The 23,649-nt window shown below is 41.5% G+C and overlaps 1 protein-coding gene across 1 annotated transcript in view; it reads left to right on the forward strand.

Moving 5' to 3' along the window:
* nom1 (nucleolar protein with MIF4G domain 1) overlaps positions 1 to 23,649 on the forward strand; it is a 69,525-nt gene that overhangs the window by 35,798 nt on the left and 10,078 nt on the right. Inside the window, exons 7-11 of the mRNA XM_085987537.1 lie at positions 7,897 to 8,058; positions 10,718 to 10,839; positions 15,057 to 15,189; positions 19,472 to 19,603; positions 23,291 to 23,400. Coding sequence (XP_085843663.1) covers positions 7,897 to 8,058; positions 10,718 to 10,839; positions 15,057 to 15,189; positions 19,472 to 19,603; positions 23,291 to 23,400 — 659 coding nt within the window. The remainder of the gene's footprint in view (positions 1 to 7,896; positions 8,059 to 10,717; positions 10,840 to 15,056; positions 15,190 to 19,471; positions 19,604 to 23,290; positions 23,401 to 23,649) is intronic.

The raw sequence follows: 23,649 nt of genomic DNA on the forward strand, positions 1-23,649 counted from the left end.
CAAATTGCAGTGTCAGCGGCTGAGATTCGTTCCTTCCATTTAAGATTTCCCGCGTCCAAATTGACAGACAAAAAGTGCAAGAGAGTTGTTCAGAGGCAGCCGATTAAGGGAGAGAAACTTCAAAAAGCATGAATTTTGGAAGAAGGAACAAGTTTTTGCTGGGGGGGGGGCTTTGAAAGAATGTCCTGCTAGTCTTTCTGAATTTGGGGAGGTGACATTTTATTCAGCCAGCTGACAGAAGCTCCTGGAAGTTGCAGACTGCTGCAGAGCCACTAGGTGGCAATATTTGGACGGTCAGGACAATTCACAAAAATTGGTTTGCAATATCAACTGATGCTTTTCTAACGAATGTTACTGTGACTCATTTAAAATGGAACTCCATCATTGAAACAATTGTCTACAGGCATGCCTGCTAATGAAAATAAATATTAAGTTTTACAATATTTTTTGTAAAAGATCCTGATAACGGGATTTTCAGTCCATTTTGAAATGGAAGTTTGCAACCCACTCACGTTTTAATTTATAGTCTTGCATATGCATGGTCTTCCCTTGTCACACACTTTGTGTAACACTTTGTCATGGCTACCAGTCATGTGTATCTTACACCTATCTGTATTTACTATACACATTGATTAAGTCTTCCCAGCTTCCATCTCCAAGATAGGTGGCATGGTGCTTCTGCCTGTGGCTGCTCAACCTTGTTCACCAATCTCCACCATCATTTAACACTGTGCAAATAAACTCCAGATGTTTCAAAAAGTCATCTACATGTCCTGCTTGCTCATCATCCCTGTCCTCATTGATGAGACTAGCTCCCTTTCCCATAACAAGTTGAATTTAACATCCTCGTTGCCGCCTGCACCTTCCTCCAGTCTTGTCTCGCTGTACTTTTGCAACCTCCTCCAGTCTTATGCCCCCCCACCCCCCCACAAAACTTTGGCTCTCCAATTCTACTCCCTAGATCTCCATCCGGAATCCCCTCTGCCTTTATCTCTTCAACCTTTGAAACATTCTCTAAAATGCATCTTTTTGATTAAGCTTTCTTCACCTCTCCTAATTCTTCTGCCGTGGCTTGACATCTTGAGATTTTGCTATGTGGAGGTTCTGTGTAAATGCTTGCTGTTGTCTCTCTTTTCTAAGCTTCCTTTTAACTCTTGAAGTAGCAAGTCTATTTTCTCCATTCTAATAATCCAAATTTTGGTGCATGTTGGATGAAAAGTGGTGGCCTTTGAATGACTTCCTAAAACTGATCTCAATATGCTCCATTCCCAAGGCTGTGTCTTCTACCACCACCTTTCTGCAGAGTTGCCTCCCCCACCACTACTGAAATTCTAGTTTGTGCCTTCATCACTTAAAGGCTTCTCTAGCACTCCCTAGCTTCCTCCACAAGTTACAATTCATTCAAAATGCCACAGCCTGCAGAAAATTGGCACTTTTATTACCCCTGTTCTCTCCAAGCTCCACAGGCTTCCCTTGCCCCTGAGAATTGATTTCGTAGGTCTTGTTCTCCCTTTGAATTCCATGGTCTCATCCTACCTAACCGTAGTAGTCAATGCCTGCCTTTGATCCTTTTATTCAGTGTACCCTTTAGTCAACTAATGCTCCACCGTTGGGGAGTGCTCATTTGGTGACTATATTCCTGTTTTAGAAAACCTCATACCTAGTTCTCTTTGCCATTTTCTTCCCTGCTTGAAGAAACCTCAAAACCATGCTGTTTGGCCTCTCATTTGAAGCTCATTGCTTCTGCTGTGTTTTCTTCAATGTAAAGCACTTAGAGTTGTGATATCTTTTGAGATTTGTGGAGTGCTGTAAGGAGCATATTGTTGTCATCCAAGTTGGTCTAGGGAGGAGAGTGCACTAATTGCAGTTGCCTTGCCAGATGAGCAAAACTTGAATATTTCCAGGCTGCTGTCACGCATATCCTAACTATTATTACAAAGCAGCATAGGCCTTTGAGTAGATTGATTTGCTTTTCAGCCCAGAATTGCATATAGGAGAAATGAATAAACCAGGTAACTAGAGCAGTCAGCTTAACATTAGGAGTGGATAAGTTTTTATAAGCCATAAAGCAGGATACGATTCCGTTCAAAATACATTGATTATTAAGGCAAGCCAGCATGGATTTGCAAGTTGTGTCTGGTAGAGTGCTTTGAAGAAATAATCAAGTGTATTGATAAAGCAAATTAAATGTGTGTTTGTATGGATTTTCAAAAAGCATCTGATAAGGTGTCACATAATTGTTGATTTAAAATTGAGGTATACAGTATTAAAGGAAGTGTGGCAGCATAGATAAGTTGATCAGTAAGAATATAAAAAACTGAAAACAGAAAAGAACTTGTATTTATATAGCGCCTTTCACGACCTCAGAATATCTCGAAGCGTTTCCCAGCTAATCAAGTACTTTTGAATTGTAGTCACTGTTGTCATGTAGCAAACACAGCAGCCAATTAAAGCACAGCAAGGTCTCACTACAGCAATTTGATAAATGACCAGATAATTTGTTTTAATGATGTTGGTTGAGGGATAAATATTGGCCAGGACACCAGGAGAACTCCCCTGCTCTTCAAATAGTGCCATGGGATCTTTTACGTCTACCTGAGAGGACAGGTTTAACCTCTTATCCGAAAGACGGCACCTCCAACAGTGCAGTACTCCCTGCACTGAAGTGCCAGCGTAGATTATCTGTTCTTGTCTTGAGTGGGGCTTGAACCCACAACCTCTGACTCAGTCGAAAGTGCTACCTTTGAGCCAAGGCTGACACCAAGTAAAGTTCCCTCTACACTATCAACATCACTTTTATTTTTTTTAAAAAGCAGATTTTCTGGTCATTATCACATTGCTGTTAGTGGGAGCTTGCTGTGTGTAAATTGGCTGCCCCGTTTCCTACATTACAACAGTGACTACACTTCAGAAAGCACTTCATTGGCTTTAAAGCGCTTAGGACGTCCTGAGGTTGTGAAAGGTACTATATGAATGTAAGTCTTTTTTCTTTTCCCAGCAAACACTCCCAGAGGAGACATAGCACGGGTTAAATACGGAGCAAAGCTTCTGCTACTCTGTCCCAATAATATGTCCAATCCCAATTTCCTACTCCACCAGTCTGAGATTTCCATTACCGCAGAATCCAACCTTTTGACCTCCCTGAGCAAGATTGACAATTAAAAGATAGGTTTTCCATTTTAGTGCTCCTGTTGTGAAGCCCTGCCCCCCAGGAATGTATATCAGGAAATAGTACCTGTAACACCTGATTTTCCATCCATAAATTGTGAGATATCTTGATGTGCTCTCCCTGTAGACGAGGAGCAGTGTCAGAAATGAGCAAGTGGAATATTCGCCCTTCAATATAGTGGTAAATACATGTTTTTTTGGAATGGAAGGATGTACATAATGGTCCATGTTGGTACCATTACTCATCTCTTTTTTCATATTTTATATGTAGATTTGGACTCTGATATGGGGACACAAGATCATATATTTGAGACAACACAAAAATAGGGAATGTGGTTAACTCTGAAGAGCACTGTATGTGACTTCAGGCAGGTGGAGACAAGTTAGCAGATTGGGCAGAAAGATGTCAGATGAAGTTTGATGCAGTATTATAGTATGGCAAGGCCCTAGTTATGACACACAAGCCAGCTTGCGATGAATTAAGTATTTAGTGCGTCATTATGCTTCAAACACGAAACTTACGTAACTATATATATAGTAAAATAGTTTTGTTGACCCTTATCTATTCTTCAGTACATGTTCACTACATTGAGAGATTCATAGAAGCAGAAAACACTGATTGCACAAAATCTTGTTGAACCAAAACTGTACATTACACTGATGAAGGTTAATGTTATCCTCTTCGAAAAGTGAATTTGTTTTTATATCCAGACTGTAAATGTGTCTGTTTGGTGTAACAAAGGTTGTTAACGAGAATGTTTGCTTTACAGTTAAAAGGGACCATTACAAGACCACTTCAGATGATATGTGTTTTATTGCTACTGTACTTGCCAGGCAAAATTTGCTTTATAGACTGAAAAATAAACAGAGTGTGATCTGATGTTTTTTTCCCAACTTTATTATTTCAACTGTAAGTAAAATGGAAAATTCGGTTCTATAGAACATCTGGTCTCGCTTAACGCAACTCTATTGTGTTTTGCAAAACCAGATCAGAGCAATGAGAGGGAATACCTTTTTTATGTAGGAAGATGTGCAACATAAAAAATGCACCAAAAATAGATGTAAACAGAAATAATCTTCCAACAGTGGAAAATGTAAGAACATGTAAGAAATGAGAAATCCTGTTTGGTGACTAATACTAACTAAATTGGGGTTATGGTAATGTGATACTGATGCATCATTATATATAAATATATCTTTGTGTGTAGTGACCATTATGAACATAGATTGAGTCAATTTGTGACGGATGCTCAAATAATCACGGGATCATCAGATAAAAAATCATGGGATTGGGGGTAATATACTGGCATGGGTGGAAGATTGGCTATCTAACAGAAAACAGAGAGTTGGGATAAATGGTTCATTCTCGGGTTGGCAATCAGTAACTAGTGGTGTTCCGCAGGGGTCAGTGCTGGGACCCCAACTCTTTACAATCTATATTAACGGTTTGGAGGAGGGGACCAAGTGCAATATATCCAAGTTTGCCGACGATACAAAGATGGGAGGGAAAGCAGTGAGTGAGGAGGACATAAAAAACCTGCAAAAGGACATAGACAGGCTAAGTGAGTGGGCAGAAATTTGGCAGATGGAATATAATGTTGGAAAGTGTGAGGTTATGCACTTTGGCAGAAAAAAATCAAAGAGCAAGTTATTATCTAAATGGAGAGAAACTGCAAAGTGCTACAGTACAAAAGGATCTGGGGGTCCTGGTGCATGAAACAGGTACAGCAGGTGATCAGGAAGGCCAATGGAATCTTGGCTTTTATTGCAAGGGGGATGGAGTATAAAAGCAGGGAAGTCTTGCTTCAGTTATACAGGGTACTGGTGAGGCCACACCTGGAATACTGCGTACAGTTTTGGTTTCCATATTTAAGAAAAGATATACTTGCTCTCGAGGCAGTTCAGAGAAGGTTCACTCGGTTGATTCCAGAGATGAGGGGGTTGACTTATGAGGAAAGGTTGAGTAGGTTGGGCCTCTACTCATTGGAATTCAGAAGAATGAGAGGCGATCTTATCGAAACATATAAGATTGTGAAGGGTCTTGATCGGGTGGATGCGGGGAGGATGTTTCCACTGATGGGTGAGACTAGAACTAGGGGGCATAATCTTAGAATAAGGGGCTGCCCTTTCAAAACTGAGATGAGGAGAAACTTCTTCACTCAGAGGGTAGTAAATTTATGGAATTTGCTACCCCAGAGAGCTGTGGAAGCTGCGACATTAAATAAATTTAAAACGGAGATAGACAGTTTCCTGGCTGATAAGGGAATTAGGGGTTACGGGGAACGGGCAGGGAAGTGGACGTGAGTTTAGGTTTGGATCAGCCATGATCCTATTAAATGGCGGAGCAGGCCCAAGGGGCCGTATGGCCTACTCCTACTTCTTATGTTCTTAATGGGGATGGGTAGGGTGGGTGCCAAAAATAATTTTAGGTGCAGTTGCTATCTAAAGTTAAGCAGCCGTACTCCGTAATGGAAATGGCTACTATTGAGGTCCGCAGCATTGTAAAATAAAATCCCTGCTCGGTGTTTGGGAACATATCTGAGGGGATTAACCTTTATAAAAAAAATTTAAAGCTGGCTATTGAATTCCATCTCAGCTGCTGAGGTGTACTCAATTTTAAAAAGTTGCCCAGGAGCAAAGTCAGTGAAGGTTTGCAATTTGACTAATTCCTGGTGCAGGCCAATAAGAATCTTGCAACTCAGAGCTTTTTGGTCATGTATGCTTCAGTCAGTTGCAGTGCAGGGCTATACAAGGTTTAGATTCAGTGGTAGCACTCTCCTCCAAGTCAGAAGGTTGTGGGTTCAAGGCCCACTCCAGTAACTGAAGGACATAACCTAAGTTGACACTTCAGTGCACTTACTGAGGGAGTGTTGCACTGTCGAAGGTACCGTCTTTCAGATGAGAAGCTAAACAGAGACCCCATTTGCCCTTTCAGGTAGACGTAAAAGAATCCCACGGCACTATTCTAGGGAAAGCGAGGGGTTTGCTTGGTGTCCTGGCTAACATTTATCCCTCAACCAACATCACGTGCAAATTGGCTACGGCATTTTCCTACATTACACCAGTAGGCTGTGCAGCACTTTGGGACATCCTAAGGTTATGAAAGACACTATATAAATGAAAATTGTTTCTTTCTTCTATTGTACTTGCAATCCATGTTGATAGTTTCATTTTTAATCTAAATCAGTTGCCTTAAATGTAATATTTAGGGCATTCTGATTCATGATCAGAATCTAATTAAAATGCTGAAGCGTTTCCAACCATCCTCAGCCAGAAATGCAGAGTGGCAGGTTCTCCGCTTCCTCCTGAGCTCCCCACCATCAAAGATGACTAACTTCAGCCAATCTGATTCACTCCATGTGACGTTCATAAACGATTGAGTGCACTGGACACAGCAAAGGCTACGGGTCCTGACAACATCCTGGATGTTGTGCTAAAGATCTGTGCTCCAGAGCTAGCCATACCTCCACCCAAGCTGTTCCAGTACAGCTACAACACTGGCATAGGAGCAGCAGTCGGCCATTCAGCCCCTCAAGCCTGGTCTGTAAATTAGATCATGGCTGATCTGTGCTCGATTCCACTTACCCACCTTTGTTCCATATCCCTTGACATCCATACCTCATCACATGGTCTAAACATGAACACGCGCTAAATTTGAGATGTGAGACGAGACTGACTGCCTTTTACATCAAGGCAGCATTCGACCAAGTGTGGCACCGAGGAGCCCTGGTAAAACTGAAATCAATCGGGGAAAACTCATCTGTGGCTGGAGTCACACCTCGCACAAAGAAAGCTGGTTGGGGTTGTTGGAGGCCAATCATTTCAGCCCCACTCCGTTGCGGCTGCAAGAGTTTCCTCAGGGCAGTGTCCTAACCCCAACTACCTTCAGCTGCTTCATCAATCTCTCTTCCCCCCCGCCCCCCCACCACCCCAACCCCTCAAGCCCATCATAAGGTCAGAAGTGGGGCTATTCACTGATGATTGCACAGTATTCAGCTCCATTTGCAATTCCTCACATAATGAAGCAGTCCATTCCCACATGCAGCAAGACCTGGGCAACATCAAGGCTTGGACTGATAAATGACAATTAACATTTGCACCAAGCAATGACCATCTCCAACAAGAGAGTGCCTAACCACCTCCCCTTGCCATTCAATGGCATTACCATCGTTCGAGTCCCCCACAATCAACATCCTGGAGACCAGAAACACATCTGGGCCTGTCACATAAATGCCGTGGCTACTAGAGCATGTCGGAGGCTGGGTATTCTGCTGTGAATAGCTCACCTTCTGACTCCCCAAAGCCTCTCCACCACCTAAAAGGTACAAGTCAGGAGTGTGGTAGAATACTCTCCACTTGTCTGGATGGGTGCCACTGCAACAATACTCAAGTAGCTTGGCACCATCCAGGACAAAGCCATCCATTGGATTGGCACCATATCCACCAGCCTAGACCTCTACCACCGATTTACCATGGTTACAATGTGTACTGTCTACAGGATGAAATGCAACAACTCGCCAAGGTTTCTTCAGTAGCACCTCCTAATCCTACAACCACCACCACCTAGAAGCAAAAGGGCAGCACCTCCAAGTCGCACATCATTTTGACTTGGGCATATATCGCCGTTCCTTCATCGTTGCTGGGTCAAAATCCTAGAATGAATATTAAAAATATGCATTGATTATTGAAAGAAAACAAGCTCCTGTGCCATCTATTATGTCTTTGTAGATTCATAACAGTCGTGGTGACTTCCTGCTCCGTGCAACATTGGAAAACCTACTGACAGCAGACCAAGTAGGGCGGTGGTGGATTGTGGGATCTTCATGGAGTGGCGTCCCCATGATTGACCACGCGAGTACCAAGATGCAGCAACAGATTGCTGTTGGAGAGGTAAGAATTTCAGTTGCCACTGTGGGTGTGAAGTCAATTAATGTTATTTTGCTTTGTTGATTCCCCCGTTTTATACCAGTGTGGTTTAGGTTATCTTAACCCTGTATAAACAAGTGTTTAAGTTAATTCCAGCATACAGGAAACTTTGGTTTATCCGGAGGTTGTTGTATGTCCGGAAACCTCGATCTACCGGCAGAAATCAGGAGCCGTTTTGTTAGGTTTTTTTTCTTCTCGTGGCTTTTTTTTCAACAGTCAGGCTCTGGAAAGTCTCTCTGAAGCTGTTGCTAAGCTACAGAGATGCTTCCAAGGTACGGGCCGATTGTTTAGAAGCTGTTGCTAAGCAACAGTGTTTGTTGTCAGATACGGAGATGAAAACCTCCATATGCTTCAACATTAACGCTGGTATGTCCGGCAATTTTGATAGATCGGCAACAGCTCGGTCCCGTCAGTGCCGGATATAACAAAGTTTCCTGTATCTTGAATATATATTTTGTTTTGCATCTTTACTTAATGAAATGATGCTTCCATTTGGTACGAAGTATATAAGGGTGTCAGTCGGAGTTAATTCAGCCCTTCATGTTTGTGCAGCTGGTAGTTTCCCCCTATTGTTTCATTTCCTATATTCCATTCCTTTCATGTTTGGCTATTTGCTTCTTAAATGTTGTCATTGAATCTGTTTCAATAGCCATTTGTGGAAAAGCAATCCATATTCTAAATAATTTCCATGAAATATTTCTAACCTTCCCCTTTAATACTTTTAGTACTAATCCTGAGTTTAATATCCCTTTTTGCTGATGCATTGACCAGCGGAAATAATCTTTCACTGTTTACTGTCTCAAACACTTGTAATTTGAACACTTCTATTAATTTTCAGAATTTAAAAGCCCATTGGGAATTTTACTAATTAGGGTATATTTCCACCCTCTTTTCCCCAAAATGTACTACACATTTAGCTGTTTTTGCCTGATCTCTGCCCACTCCCCTGTGGTTTCCTGTATTGTTTGTCACAGTTTGCTATTTATCTTTCCATGTCCCCAAATTTGGTAACTTCAGCAAATTTTTATGTAATTTCCTCTATGCCTGTGTCATATATGAAGGAAAACAGAGGATCTAACATGGATTCCTGGGGCATAACATTAGATGCATCTTGCCAATCTAACATTCATTTACTCCCACTCTGTGCCTTCTGTCTTTTAGCCTTTCCTCAATTCATGCTATTACATCACTATTAATACCACAGGGCTTTTAAAAGTCCAAACATACCACATGCACTGCACTCCTTTTGTCTTTGTTGACTTGTGGTCTTTTTTCATATTCTGTGTCTTTCTAATTTCCCTTTTTGCTTCTCTTCTGCTCTTTTGGTAATTATTCAGGTGTTTTTCTATGTTACAAGCGTTAACTTTATCGTATACCTCCTTCTGAGATTTTACTTTTGACCATACCTCCTTATTCATCCATGAAACTCTATTCTTTTCTGCAGCTCTTTTATTCATAGTTCATAACTATCAGTCTGAGTCTTGCTATACTTAAATATGCTGATTACATAGGATATATAACACAGAAACAGGCCATTTGGCCCAACCAGTCCATGCCGGCGTGTATGCTCCACTCGAGCCTCCTTGTGATCTTCCTTCCTCTAACTCGATCAGCATAACTCTATTATGATGACTTTCATCAGAAAAGAATAATGGCCCAGAAATTTGGGTCGGGGGCTTCCCGCGGGTGCAAGCCCCTGACCTGCACTTACCTAGCGCGCCGACCGTTGAGCTGTGGGCCCACGTGGGATTCCGATCCTGAGCCTCCTCCAACTGCTGGCGCGCAGTGCTTGCATATCCCAGGAGCGCAGTTAGTTCGATGCGTCCCCTGGGATCATGTGGGCCATGGAGAGCCAATGGTAGCAGGGAATGCTTCATTCATAAGTTTGACAGGACCTGTCAAACCTATAAATACTATAAGCCCCAAAACATCACTAAATCTTCAAATAAATTTTCTTTAAAATCACATTTTTAAAATAAACTATAAATTACATGAAATAACTATTTTAAACAATAATTTAAATTTTTGAAAAAATTAATTACATTTTCTAACAGGGCTAAAAATAAACTTACCTTTCTTTAAAGTATTTATTAAAAATAATAAACCTGTGGAAAAAAATGTTTTTATTTTAATTAATTCACCACTTACCTTGTAAAAAGCAAGCCTTGCGACTGCTTTTTACATGTCTAACTTCTGGAGACTTACCCGCCCGGGAAAACCTGCAAAAAAAACGTAAGTTCGATGCGCACGCGCTGCCTCTCCTGCGCACACGTTCGACTTCTGAACCCCTTTCAAGTGGGGAGAGCCAGCTGCGGGGTAAGTTAGGAGTTACTTGAAAGACTGTTATCCTCTAATTAAAGAGCTGAAAAGCTGTGAGAGTTCAGAAGAGACTCATTATCAATGCTCGTCAATTGACTCGCCCTATAATGATATAATTGTTAATTAACATCACAATACTAAGATTATAGCCCTCTCAAAACTGGTTTGAAGCATTTCAGATTTTAAATAAGTTTACCAAAGGAACATACAAAATAAAAACTGGTAATGTTAGTTAATTACTGCAGCCCTTGACTGTAGTCAATATTTCTGCATTGTTGAGCAAGTACTATTTGTTACATTTTAGGTCAGTGGGAAAATGATGGAGCTTGCACGAAAACAAAGGATGAATACAGACATACGGAAGAACATCTTCTGTGTCGTGATGACCAGTGAGGATTATTTGGATGCTTTTGAAAAACTTATAAGGTCAATATCTAACTCTTGCTTTGCTGAATTAAAAAAATACCTTGATACAGTTTGAACAATAAATGTTAGACTAATATGGTATAGTGGGGCTATACTGTGAACTTGGTTGATTTGGTGTAACACTCTCACCTCGGAATCATAAAATTCGAGCCCCACCACAGGACTGGAGCGCATAATCTAGGCTGGCATTTCAGTGCATTACTGAGGTGTGCTGCGTTATTGGAGGTGCCACTTTTCAGATGAGACTTTAAGCCAACTGCTTGTATGTTTAGATCTGATGCCACTATTCCAGGAACAGTAGAGGAGTTTTCCAGGTAACCGAGCCAATATTTGTTCCTCAGTAAAAAAGGGTTAACTGATAATTTACTGTTGTGGCCCTTGCTCTGTATAATTTGAGTGCAACATTTACCTAAATAACAACTGTGACTATACTTGAAAAGTAATTTATTTAGTTATGAAGCACTTTGGGATGTTCTAACACTCCAGCACTTCTTGGAAACAAACCTGTAGTTGGAACCTTTACCTGGCAAAGTCCTATCTCTTCCTTTGCATCTTCATGCCGTTCCTATATTCCCTATTACAGGGGTGTGTGTCTCAAGTAGCACTCAAGCTCTGACATTCTGGCCCTCAAAGTCCAGACAACTCTGTCCTAATTCCTAAATCAAGACACCAAGGTTTGTTGCTATCACCAGTTTGCAATATATGCAAAATAATGGGAACATTAATTAAGTTTTATATGTTGCGCCAGAGGCTCCAAGGTATGCTTCTGTGCAGCCCACAAAATCAAAAACTTGGATACCCCTGCTGTAGTGCTTCATATCAGATCATATTTTATCAAATGGTTTCAACTCCAAATTTATTGGTCTGATGGGCAATTACTATTTATAGCTCAGAAAATGTTGTATTTAATTATTTTGGCATACAATGCTTGGTAGCTCAATATTGAGATTATAAAATGTTTTGTTGTAATTAGAATTGTTAAGTCATGAATAATGTTACTAATGTAGGTATTTTCACTCCATTATTAAAAAATGGTAGGAGAGATAAACTAGGAAATTATAGGCCTATTCGTCTAGCGTCTGATGTGGGAAAGTTACTAGAATCTGGAGTTAGGGACAGAGTGACTGAGCACTTGGATTGAGGAAAAACTTTTTCACCCAGAGGGTGGTTGGAATCTGGAACTCACTACCTGAAAGGGTGGTAGAGACAGGAACCCTCACAACAGTCAAGAAGCATTTAGATGAGCACTTGAAACGCCATAGCATACAAGGCTACGGACCAAGTGCTGGAAAATGGGATTAGAATAGACGGGGCTTGATGGCCGGCATGGACATGATGGGCCAAAGGGCCTCTTTCTGTGCTGTATAACTCTATGACTCTAAATAGGAACTGATCAGAGAGAGCCAGCATGGATTTGTAACGGGTAAGTCCTATCTAACGAACCTAATTACATTTTTTTGAAGAGGTAACTAACATGGTAGATAAAGGAGTGTTTTTGGATGTTATTTTTATGGACTTCCAGAAGGCATTTGATAAGGTTCCAGATAAGAGACTGTTAACAAAAATGAGAGTGAATGGAATTGGAGGCAACCTATTTACATGGCAGGGAATTGGTTAAGTGGGAGAGTAGGGAATATCAGTATGTACTCAAATTGGCAGGATGTGACTAGTGGTGCCCCAGGGATCTGTACTGGGGCCTCAGCTTTGCACTATATTTATAAATGACTTGGATGAATGAATAGGGAGCGGTATATCCAAGTTTGCTGATGACACCAAGTTCGGTGGCACAGTAAATAATGTAGATGGGAGCTGAAAGTTGCAAAGGAACATTGATTAAGTGAGTGGGCAAAACTGTGGCAGATGTTGTTCAGTGTCAGGAGGTATGAGGTCATCCACTTTCGACCTAAGAAAGATAGATCCGAGTATTTTCTAAATGGTGAGAAACTAGGAACAGTGGAGGGGCAGAGAGATTTAAGGGTCCAAATACAAAAATCACTGAACACTGGTGGACAAGTACAAAAAATAATTTAAAAGGCTAATGGCATGTTGGCCTTTATCTCACGTAGGCTGGAATACAAAGGGGTGGAAGTTAATTAGTTATATAAAGCTCTGGTTAGACCCTATTTAGAGTACCGCGTTCAGTTCTGGGCATCACACCTCGGGAAGGATATATTGGCCTCTGAGGGTGTACAGCACAGATTCACCAGAATGATAGCAGGACTAAAAGGGTTAAATTATGAGTACGAGCTACATAGACTAGGCTTGTATTCCCTAGAGTATAGAAGATCAAGGTGTTAGTTGAGGTGTTTAAGTTGATAGCGTAGGTAGAGAACCTATTTCCCCTGGTGGGGGAATCCAGAACAAGGGGGCATAATAAAATTAGAGCTCGGCCATTCAGGGGTGATGTCAAGAAGCACTTCTTCGCACAAAGGTAAGTGAAAATTTGGAACACTCTTCCCCAAAAAGCTGTTTAGGGTAGGTCAGTTGAAAATTTCACAACTGAGATTGATAAATTTTTGTTAGGCAAGGGCATAAAGGGTTATGGAACCAAGGCGGGTAGATGAAGTTAAGATGCAGATCAGCCATGATCTAATTGAGGGGCTGAATGGCCTACTCCTGTTCCTATGTACACTTCAAAAGTAATTAATTGGCTGTGAAACGCTGTGCAACATCCTGAGGTTGTGAAAGGCACTTTATAAATGCAGGTTCTTACCTTCTTTCCTCTTTGCTGTTCTAGAGGTGAATGGTGACTGTCCAGCAAATCCTGTAGATTTGGTTTATGTATTAAATTCGAGGCTCTGTCTATCTGAATATGCTACACATTTCACCAGAGTTGTCTGGCTTGAGAGAACAAATGGAACATTGGGTTCCACGTGGTGTTCAAATTTAGCTCAGCCTGATGGACTGAAAGGCCTAGAAATTCAGTATAGCCACGTTTGGGGCGCTACAGCCGGGCGGCCGCTAAATTTTGCGCCCGGCGCAACTTCGCGCCACCTTCGCCGATATTCAGTGGCATCGCCCCAAGAGGTTGCTGCTGTGCTAAAACAGGCGATGCACGACTATCATTAGGCGCTAAGCCGGCGGCCCGGGGCGATACCCCCGAGGGCGGGCGCAGCGCAGGTTCGGCGAGTTGCTGATTAACGGCAGACACTCTGGCGCCGGTGAGCTCTTAAAGGGGGAGGGTGGATTTGTTTGCCTGCCACGCCCTGCACACTGCAGCCCTGAAGCAAAGCCTGACCACTGCTGCTTGATCTGTACAACGCCCAGGACTATGGAGAAGGCCAACGTTTGCACCCGTTGCAGCCCCCATTATATGTTTCCAATCAATGCTATGGCTCTGAAGTTAAAGACAAGTGCAAAGCTGTGGCCTGAAGCCACAAGTACCTGTGCGAGTGTTGAGCCAAACCAGAAAGCTCTCTACCTTTGTCTCTCTGCAAAGATCCGTCTCTCACAAAGAAGGAGTGTTGCAAAATGGCTGCCATTTCTACTGCAGGAGGAGTGCCCTTTAATTTGTACCCCCCTCGCCCCACAGCGACTGGGAACCGTTCCCCTCTACCAGTCGCTAGGGGCGCCAGGCGCACAATAGGCCGGCGCCACTGAATTTCCGGTTTGGGGCGCACAAAGGGCGTTGCACGATGAAATGACGTCAGGATCTGCGCGCGCAGCTGAGCGCGCGCAAAGGCTTTGCGCCGCCGCTAAATCTTTACTGAAGTTGGGGAGAGGCGCAGATCGCACTGCGCCCGGCCGCTAGTCGCCTAGCGCCCCACATCTCCTCCTAAGGCGCTAGCGGCTGGCGCAAACAACTGAATTTCTAGGCCAAAGTCTGTCTCAATTGGCTATAAAGAACAATTTTTCAGTTTCTCACAAATGGCATACTTTCAACCCAAGTTAGGTTGTCATTTATTGCTAAATAATGGCAAAAGCTTTAACTGACGCATTGGAGGATGGTCATCAGTTGGGATTAAGGCATGTTGTGGCATTCAGAGCAACTGTTTTCTGCATCAGGTTCATTTGAAGTCCTGGTGTTACTTTTTGATACTCCATGTTATAACTTTCTGCAGCACTGAGATGCCTCTCCGTGAATGAGCACAAAAATAAGTTCACCTAATAACATACTTTTTAAAATCTGCAACTGCAATTAAGTTAAATGTATTTAAAGTAACTTCATAATGTCTTGACTGTTCTCTGGACTTCACATTCATCCTTTATTATTACAGGCTTGGGCTGAAAGATCAGCAGGAAAGGGAGATTATTCATGTCCTTGTTCACTGTTGCCTGCAAGAAAAGACATTTAATCCTTTCTATGCTTTCCTGGTGGAAAAGTTCTATGAATATGATAGACGATTTCAGGTAATGCTGGTTTTACAATGTTCTGGCTGTTCTAAATCTTAAATTTCAATTATTTTTCATCTTTTTACCAGCTGCATTTGTTAAATTAACAAAATTGTATTATATCAGTATCTGATATTTTTTGAATCTTCTATTTAAGCATTGGAGAGTTTGCACTTCTGTTTGGCAAAGTCGTTTGTGTTCATAATTCTGAAAACAAGGGCCCAGAAATTCCGTGGGCCAGCACTTATGCCGTGATCATGTCAGCTGGTAATTTCCACTGCTTGCCCAAGAAAGTAGGCACGGTTGGGGAGGCCACCTGATTTACATGAAGGTGGTAAGTGCCCGTGCCACTAATCTCTGAAGCCATCTATCCCAAGGAGGCAGTAAACAGTGCTGTATAATGCTCGGTCCAGGTGGGTAGGTACCCACCCCCCCCCCCCCCACCCGCGCCCCAGAGCAAAAGATTGTTCCTTTGGCCTAAAGGGTGCCAAAAATAACCTGCGCCACCAGATCCCGGCCTATTTCCTGGCCCCAAGAATTTTAGTCCCAAAGAGTTTTAATTGTGCTATCTCATTGTGGTTTGAAAGAGATATGGAATTGCAATGTCTGGCTAATCTGTGAGTGAGAAGGCCTATGCTGGAGGCAGGTTGTTAAAGTTTAATCTTCAACAGCCAGTGAATGCAACCATCAGCATAAGAGACATTATTATTTTCTTGGCTTCTATCTCAGTGAGTCCCAGCTACCTTACTATTCCAGAGATACTATCAGATTCCCTTAATATTCAAGAGAATGCAATCTGGAAATTTGATGATACAAAAGTAGACAATTCAGCAAACAGCAAGTAGGACTAAAAGACTTCAGGAAGGCATTGACATCTTAGCAGAATGGGCAGACAGGTGAGAGTACAGCTTAATGTGGATACGTGTGAAATAATACATTCTGGGAGGCAAAACCAGCAATGGAGGTATACACTCCATAGAAAGACACCAAATCATGTGATGAGCGGAGAACTGGAGGTTCAAATACATAATTCCCTGAAAGTGTGAAGTAGATAAAGCCACAAAAAAGGTCAACAGCATTTTGGGTTTTATAAATAGGAGCCTAAAGTTTAAAAAAAAGATTAGTTGGTACAAAACAATAGTTAGGTCACAGTTAAAGTGCTGTAAAGCCATAGACAGTGTATAACGTAGATTTACTGGGATGATGCCAGGAATGAGGAATGACTTGAGATGCAATAACTTTCCACTGAAGCAGAGAAGACCTAATAGATGTTATAAAATTGTACTTTTTTTTTTTTATTCATTCATGGGATGTGAGCATCACTGCCAAGACTAGCATTTATTGCCCATCCCTAATTGCCCTTGAAAAGATGGTGGTGAGCCACCTTGAGGATTTTGACCCAGCAACTAAGAAGGAACGGCAATATATTTCCAAGCTAGGATGGTGTGTGTCTTGGAGGGGACCTTATGTTGGAGGGAAGGTCATTGATGAAACAGCTGAAGATGGTTGGGCCTAGGACACTGCCCTGAGGAACTCCTGCAGCGATGTCCTGGGGCTGAGATGATTGGCCTCCAACATCCATAAACATCTTCCTTTGTGCTAGGTATGACTCTAGCCAGTGAAGAGTTTTCCCCCTGATTCCCGTTGACTTCAATTTTACTCGGGCTCCTTGATGCCAAGGTTAGTCCCCCTCGCATCACCTCTAGAATTCAGCTCTTTTGTCCATATTTGGACCAAGGCTTTAATGAGGTCTGGAGCCGAGTGGTCCTGGCAGAACCCAAACTGAACATCGGAGAGCAGGTTATTGGTGAGTAAGTGCCGCTTGATATTAGCGGATTGCTTCTATTCATTCAGCTGTACAAGTTTACAAGTGAATTAGAATGCACTTACCTGACAAGTTTCTTCCGCTGAAGACAAACATGACTGCATGCAATATTTGTTTTATCCCTGTGAGCATTATGTCTGTGCTTAAAGCTGGCCTTGAGAGGTAAATGCTTACATGTCAACAGTTTGAGAGATGTCAGCAAAAAACCCTTCCATTATAATGCAGGTTACATTATTTACTGCAAGTTAAATTGCATTTTACCTCTGTTTAGCATATCAAGATATTGGCACTTTGCGGTGTTGTAAAATATGCCATTTAACATTTCCGCTATTAATTTAAGCTGATGGATTTTTTGTGATGTGATGTTGATTTTAAAATGGATTGACTGAAAGGCTTTAGTAATCCTAACAATATAATAATGTATTTAAGATTGTTTTATTAAGAGGTAATAGTTGTGGAGTAAATAGCTTCACATTTTTTCATTGGCCCGGATTTTGCGGTCAGCGGTGCAGTGAAGGTGCTCGCCGCTAACCTCGATGAAAGGATTTCACCCTTCCCAATGTTAATTTGAATCTGGCGTCAAGTCTAGGGAATCGCCAGCGTCCAGCAGCAGTGATGTCAGCAAGCTGGCTAAACAGCCAATCACATTGAAGAATTCTCACAGACAGCAAACCAGGAAGTAAAATGCATTGATTATCCTTCACTTTTTAATCATTTTACAGAGAGCAAAATAAAGATTGGGACATACACATGGGATAACGGTCGAAGCTGAAATAGCATAAACAAACTTTTTTTTAAATTATATTAAAAACCATGGAATTTTTATCATCATGGAAAAGTTTCACATTCCACAAATATAAAATTAGTGTTTCAGGGCCAGAACGGTTGTTCAACCATAGTTATGACTCAGTACACCGTTAAAAAACCAGTTACACCTCATTCCACAAGGCTTTAACTTTTTCGAGGGATTTTAACAATGATAGTAGAATGTAAAAGCTGAAGTTCTTGTCAGTTCAGTAATTTCAGTTGATTGCAGTCTGTGGAGAGTTCAACAGCTGCCCTGTGGAGGAGCAGGGAGTGACTCAACAACTTCTGGATTTCTGCATTTAACTGCGCATGTACAGACGCCAGAAGTTTCACAGCTGTAATGACGGTGAACGCTGACAATTTCGCCATCACATCCAAAGATGTGCAGGTTAGGTTGATTTGGCTATGATAAATTGACCCTTAGTGTTAGGGGATTAAATACGCGGGGTTACGGGGATAGGGTGGGATATGTGTCGGTGCAGGCTCGATGGGCCGAAATGGCCTCTATCTGCACTGTAGATTCTGTGTGATTCTGTGATTACAACTGAAAATTTCGGGCAAACGTATATAGGTACAATAACTACCAAAATATCTTGTTTAGATTTCAAAGGCACTAGAGACCAAAGATGTAAAACAATGTCATTTGAGTCATTTTGAGCAAAGAACTAACTTTACCAATGCTCTCCTGATTCAGCCCTGACTCCCACCAAAACTTTTCTGTATTGTGGCAACACAGATACTCAGTGGTCCTGGATTCAAATCTGGACTTGTTTTTATTTGCATCATCAAAAGATGTCACCAGAGTTGATGCATGCAAACCTTTAGATGACTTTATACGGATATTTTCACCCTCTGTGGCCTACTCCAAAATCTCTTTACCATTTTGACAGCCTGGGAATTTTGGAATGCAATTTCTGTAACTGGGAGTGGGGTGGACATGAACAACACAAAAGCTTGGATAGCAGCAATTCAGTTCCTATATATTGAAACCTGTGTTAGTCATTTATTTTCATTTTTAATACAAATTTGGTAACAGAATTTGACAAAGAAACATAGAAAAATAGGAGCAGGAGTAGGCCAATCGGCCCTTCGAGCCTGCTCCACCATTCAATATGATCATGGCTGATCTTCTATCTCAATACCATATTCCCGCTCTCTCCCCATACCCCTTGATGCCTTTAGTGTCTAGAAATCTATCTCCTTCTTAAATATATTCAGCGACTTGGCCTCCACAGCCTTCTGTGGTAGAGAATTCCACAGATTCACCACCCTCTGAGTGAAGAAATTTCTCCTCATCTCAGTCCTAAATGTCCTACCCCGTATCCTGAGACTGTGACCCCTCATTCTCGACCCCCCCCCCCCCCCCCCCCCCCGCCAGCCAGAGGAAACATCCTCCCTGCATCCAGTCTGTCTAGCCCTGTCAGAATTTTATACGTTTCAATGAGATCCCCTCTCATTCTTCTAAACTCTAATGAATACAGGCCTAGTTGACCCAATCTCTCATCCGAAAGTGGGAGAGTTTGTTCTGCTCAACTGGATTAACAGACTAAAACTATCCATTCAGAGAACTGTGTTCTCAATCTTGCTGACCTATAAATGTATTTAGGTTCATCAAGCATTTGTAGAAATTTTTCAGATTTCTCTTTATGATCCTTCAACCCTAAATAGATGACGTTCCAATTCAGCATGTGGGATCGCTTCCGAGAATTGAAGAGCATGGCCAGTGTGGCAACCTCAAACTTGGTTCATCTCCTTCTTCACCTTCTCAGCAGGAAAGTGATGTCTCTGTCCATCTTTAAGGTGAGTGCATTCTGAATACAAAATCATTACTCTTCCAAACATAATCCCTTATTGTCTTCCTTTCCTTCCTTATTTGCACAATGCATTATTTTGTACCCGAGTGTTATTAGCTCACTGAGGTATGTTATTGAACCCTTGCTAGCTGTGTACAACATTGGATGCAGGAAAAAAATATTGCTATATTTTCCAGCAGAATGCCTTCCTCAGAGAGTATTGGCGAGTTCCTTACATAAAACTTTTATATATAGCCTTGTTACCTGGTGATCTGGTGTAAAAGAACATTTTTAATGCAAATCTTACATATTTTTCTTCCTGGAAAAGTATGAACCAAGTTTACACAGAAGTGAGAGAGCAAATGATGGTGACTTATCATAGTGTCAATTGTAAATGGAATTTTCTTATCAGGAATATGACCGAGGGGAAAAAAGCAAATCATCTAATGTGTGCGAGAGGATAATCAGGAAGTCTTTATTTCACAAGTAAATCATAAAACCACTAGAGATGTAGCAGGATGCCAGATTGCTTGAGCTGATGACATTAGCATCTGAGTGACTAATGTCTCATTTATACTGTAGAGCCACCCACTTGGAAAGCTTCTCAAAGCATGTGAAATTTTGTAACAGGAAAAGAAATATGGTTGATGTGACCAAAAAAAATTGGACAAGCTAATACTAGCCCCTCACTACTAGCCACGGAAGTCGCAGTGTTCCGTGGGGTTGCTATGATGGCTTAATTATTTTATTGGTTTGCTGCATCCCAAATATAAAAATAGTCCCTTGAAAAAATGTCATTTGCATTGCTCCAAAGAGCGCTACTGTATAAATCACTTCAGCAGCAGGAGGTCTCCACACCAGTCTGCAGATTTTCTTCCTCTATCTATCTCTTCACTTTTTTCCTTACTCCAGAATCCGAAGACACGTTCTTTCGTGTGCCAAGCACCAGGCTGCACTAATTTCCTCCTTGACCATACCCTTCACAGCAGCTGCCTGTCCCGCCTCTCTCCAGCTCCATCACTAAACTTCAACAAAGTAATTACGTAGCCTTATCTGTCATTTGTAATGGAAAAATTTGGTATAAATTACTGAATGAAATCCAATGCAACTTGAGCCAGGTTTCCTGGGGCATTGACAATACCAAAAATATTGGCTGTGCTTGGAGAACAGTTTTTCTACGTAAAGGCACTATAAAAATGCAAATTGATTTATAAAGAAATACAATTTCCACATTTTGAACACGTGATCAGATTGTGTAGCCAGGCAGAGAAGCAATTAAAATTTAAGCAGTTTGACATTAGTCTCTAATTTTCCAGATGTCTTGTATTGCCCAGTTTTGATAGAAAATTCACATTCTCAAGCTGGTAAGTGGATAGAGCTCGCACTACTCACCAATTGCTGTATCAAGTCCCGTTCACCCATTGGCTCGCTGACCTACATTGGCTCCTAGTCCGGCAACACCTCAATTTTAAAATTCTCATCCTTGTTTTTCAATCCCTCTATGGCCTCGCCCCTCCCTATCCCTGCAACCTCCTCTAGCCCTACAACCCTCCGAGATCTCTGCTCCTCCAATTCTGGTCTCTTGCGCATCCCCGATTTTAATCACACCACCATTGGCGGCCGTGCTTTCGGCTGCCATGGCCCTAAGCTGTGGAATTCCCTCCCTAAACCTCTCTATCTCTTTCCTCCTTTAAGACACTCCTTAAAACCTACCTCTTTCTGTCTTAATATCTCCTCATGTGGCTCATGTCAAATTTTGTTTGATAACACTCCTGTGAAGCACCTTGGGATGTTTTATTACATTAAAGGTGCTATATAAATGCAAGTTGTTGTTATCTGTATTGTCTAGTGGACAAGTCATAGCAAACTATGTAAAGTAGTAAATGCAATAAATTTCTAGAATGTATTTGGGACAGTTATCTAGAACAATACATTTTAGAACCAACAAGGTTAAGGCCATATTAGATTTAATGAGAAGTACGTGCTACTACTTTGTATGGCTGTTGTAAATGTAGAACGACAACTGTAATTTTACATTTAGGTGGTTCAGCCAGATAATTGCGTCAGGAGTGTGTTGCTGTGATGCCTCCTTCGTATTTGTGAAATGGGCATTGAGTCGTTCTAGTTCCATAGTCTGTTCTGGGTGACCAGTCGCACACTGGGGAGTTTTGAATTCTCCATTTGTGCCATGGTTTGTGCAGATGCAGTTCAGGGTTGCCCATAAGCTTCGCAGAAGAGCAAAGCCAGGGATCTTCCGCATCTGGTCTTTCACGAGATGTTTGTTTGTGACTTCTTGTGAACTCCATTTGGCTTTCCAAGCATCATCAGGGTTGAAGTCGTATTGTCGATGGTTAAGCTCGTGGGTCCAAAAAGGCTTGCGCGACTAACGAACCAGAATTAGTTAACAATGTGCTGGTAAGGGAGCTTCTTGCAAATCGCAACCATAATCTGATGGAGTTTAATATTAGGTTTGAGAGGGAGAAGGGAGTCATAAACCAAGATTTGAAATTTAAGTAAGGCAAACTTTGAAGGGCTGAGAAATGAATTGACTTCGGTAAACTGGGCTGACCTGTTAATAGGTAAACCTACAGACAAACAGTGGGAAGTAGTTGATATGATACAAAACCAGTACATAGAAAGGCTCCACTTGTGTAGTTAAGCAACCATGGTCAACAAATAAGGTAAGAGACAGTATCAAGCCAGTAGGAAAGGCTTAGACAAATGCAAGAAGTGGAAATCCAGTAGACTGGAAAAGCTATGGAAAACAACAAAGGGATACAAAGAGGTGCAGAAAGGAATATTTTTTTTTTAAATTTGCAAGGAATATTAGAAGTTTTTATCGTGCTTCTACCAGGATGGTAGAAGCCGAACTAGATGAGCCTTGGTTATTTTTGTCTAGCAATTTCTATGTAATAAATATGGTCCCATTAAAGACAGATGCAGGTGAGACTAAAATGAATAATGGGAAATGGCAGATTAGTTAAATGAGTACTTTGTATCCTTTTTCACAGCAGAGGAAGAGGACAAAATAGAAGGGAACCTAAAAATAAGTCATGGGGAGGAACTAATTGGATTTAATGTTTTTTTTAAATGGTAAATCTCTGGTTAGACCGCATCTGGAGTATTGTGTTCAGTTCTGGGCGCTGCACCTCACGAAGGATATATTGGCCATGGAAGGGGGTGCAGTGCAGATTTACCAAAATGATACCGGAGCTAAAAGAGTTAGATTATGAGGATAGGTTTCATAGACTAGGCTTGTATTCCCTTGAGTAAAGAAGATTAAGGGCTGATCTAATTGAGGTGTTTAAGATGATTAAAGGGGTTGATAGGGGAGATAGAGAGAAACTATTTCCTCTGGTGGGGGAGTCCAGAACAAGGGGGCATAACCTTAAAATTAAAGCTAGACTGTTCATGGGTGATGTCAGGAAGCACTTCTTCAGACAAAGAGTAGTGGCAGTCTGGAACACTCTTCCCCCAAAAAGCTGTGGGTGTTAGGGGTAATAGAAATAGTCAAGACCCCGATTGATAGATTTTTGTTGGGTAAGGGTATTGTGGGATATGAAATTGTGATACAGATCAGCCATGATCTAATTGAATGGCAGAACAGGCTCGAGGGGCTGAATGACCTACTCCGGCTCCTATTTTTCTACTGAAAGCAATCTGTCTACCTTGTATACTTTTTTCGATATTGCAGGTAATTGAGTTCAGTGAACTGGATAAACCTAAAGTTAGGTTCCTGCGCCAAGTTCTCCATAAACTACTTGTGGACACAGAACCAGAAGAATTAGTAACAATATTTCAAAGGTAACATTCTGTAATAAATATTATTTCTATTAATATGTAATTCATATATAAATGTAAGACAATGCCATAAGTGTTCAACTGTGTCAGTTGATTTTAAAATGGAGTGGACTCCTTATAGTCCAGTCAGTGTATCTAAAATGTAACTTTCTGTGCCTTTAGATCTTAAGTCATTAAATGTAAATAACTTCAGTAGCTGCATGTTTATTTCAACACTATTAACTTTGTGTTTCTTAATTCATAATTTTAGAG

The sequence above is a fragment of the Somniosus microcephalus genome, chromosome 5 (assembly GCF_052327205.1).
Source record: "Somniosus microcephalus isolate GS21.2 chromosome 5, FLI_Smic_1.0, whole genome shotgun sequence".
Classification (NCBI taxonomy): domain Eukaryota; kingdom Metazoa; phylum Chordata; class Chondrichthyes; order Squaliformes; family Somniosidae; genus Somniosus; species Somniosus microcephalus.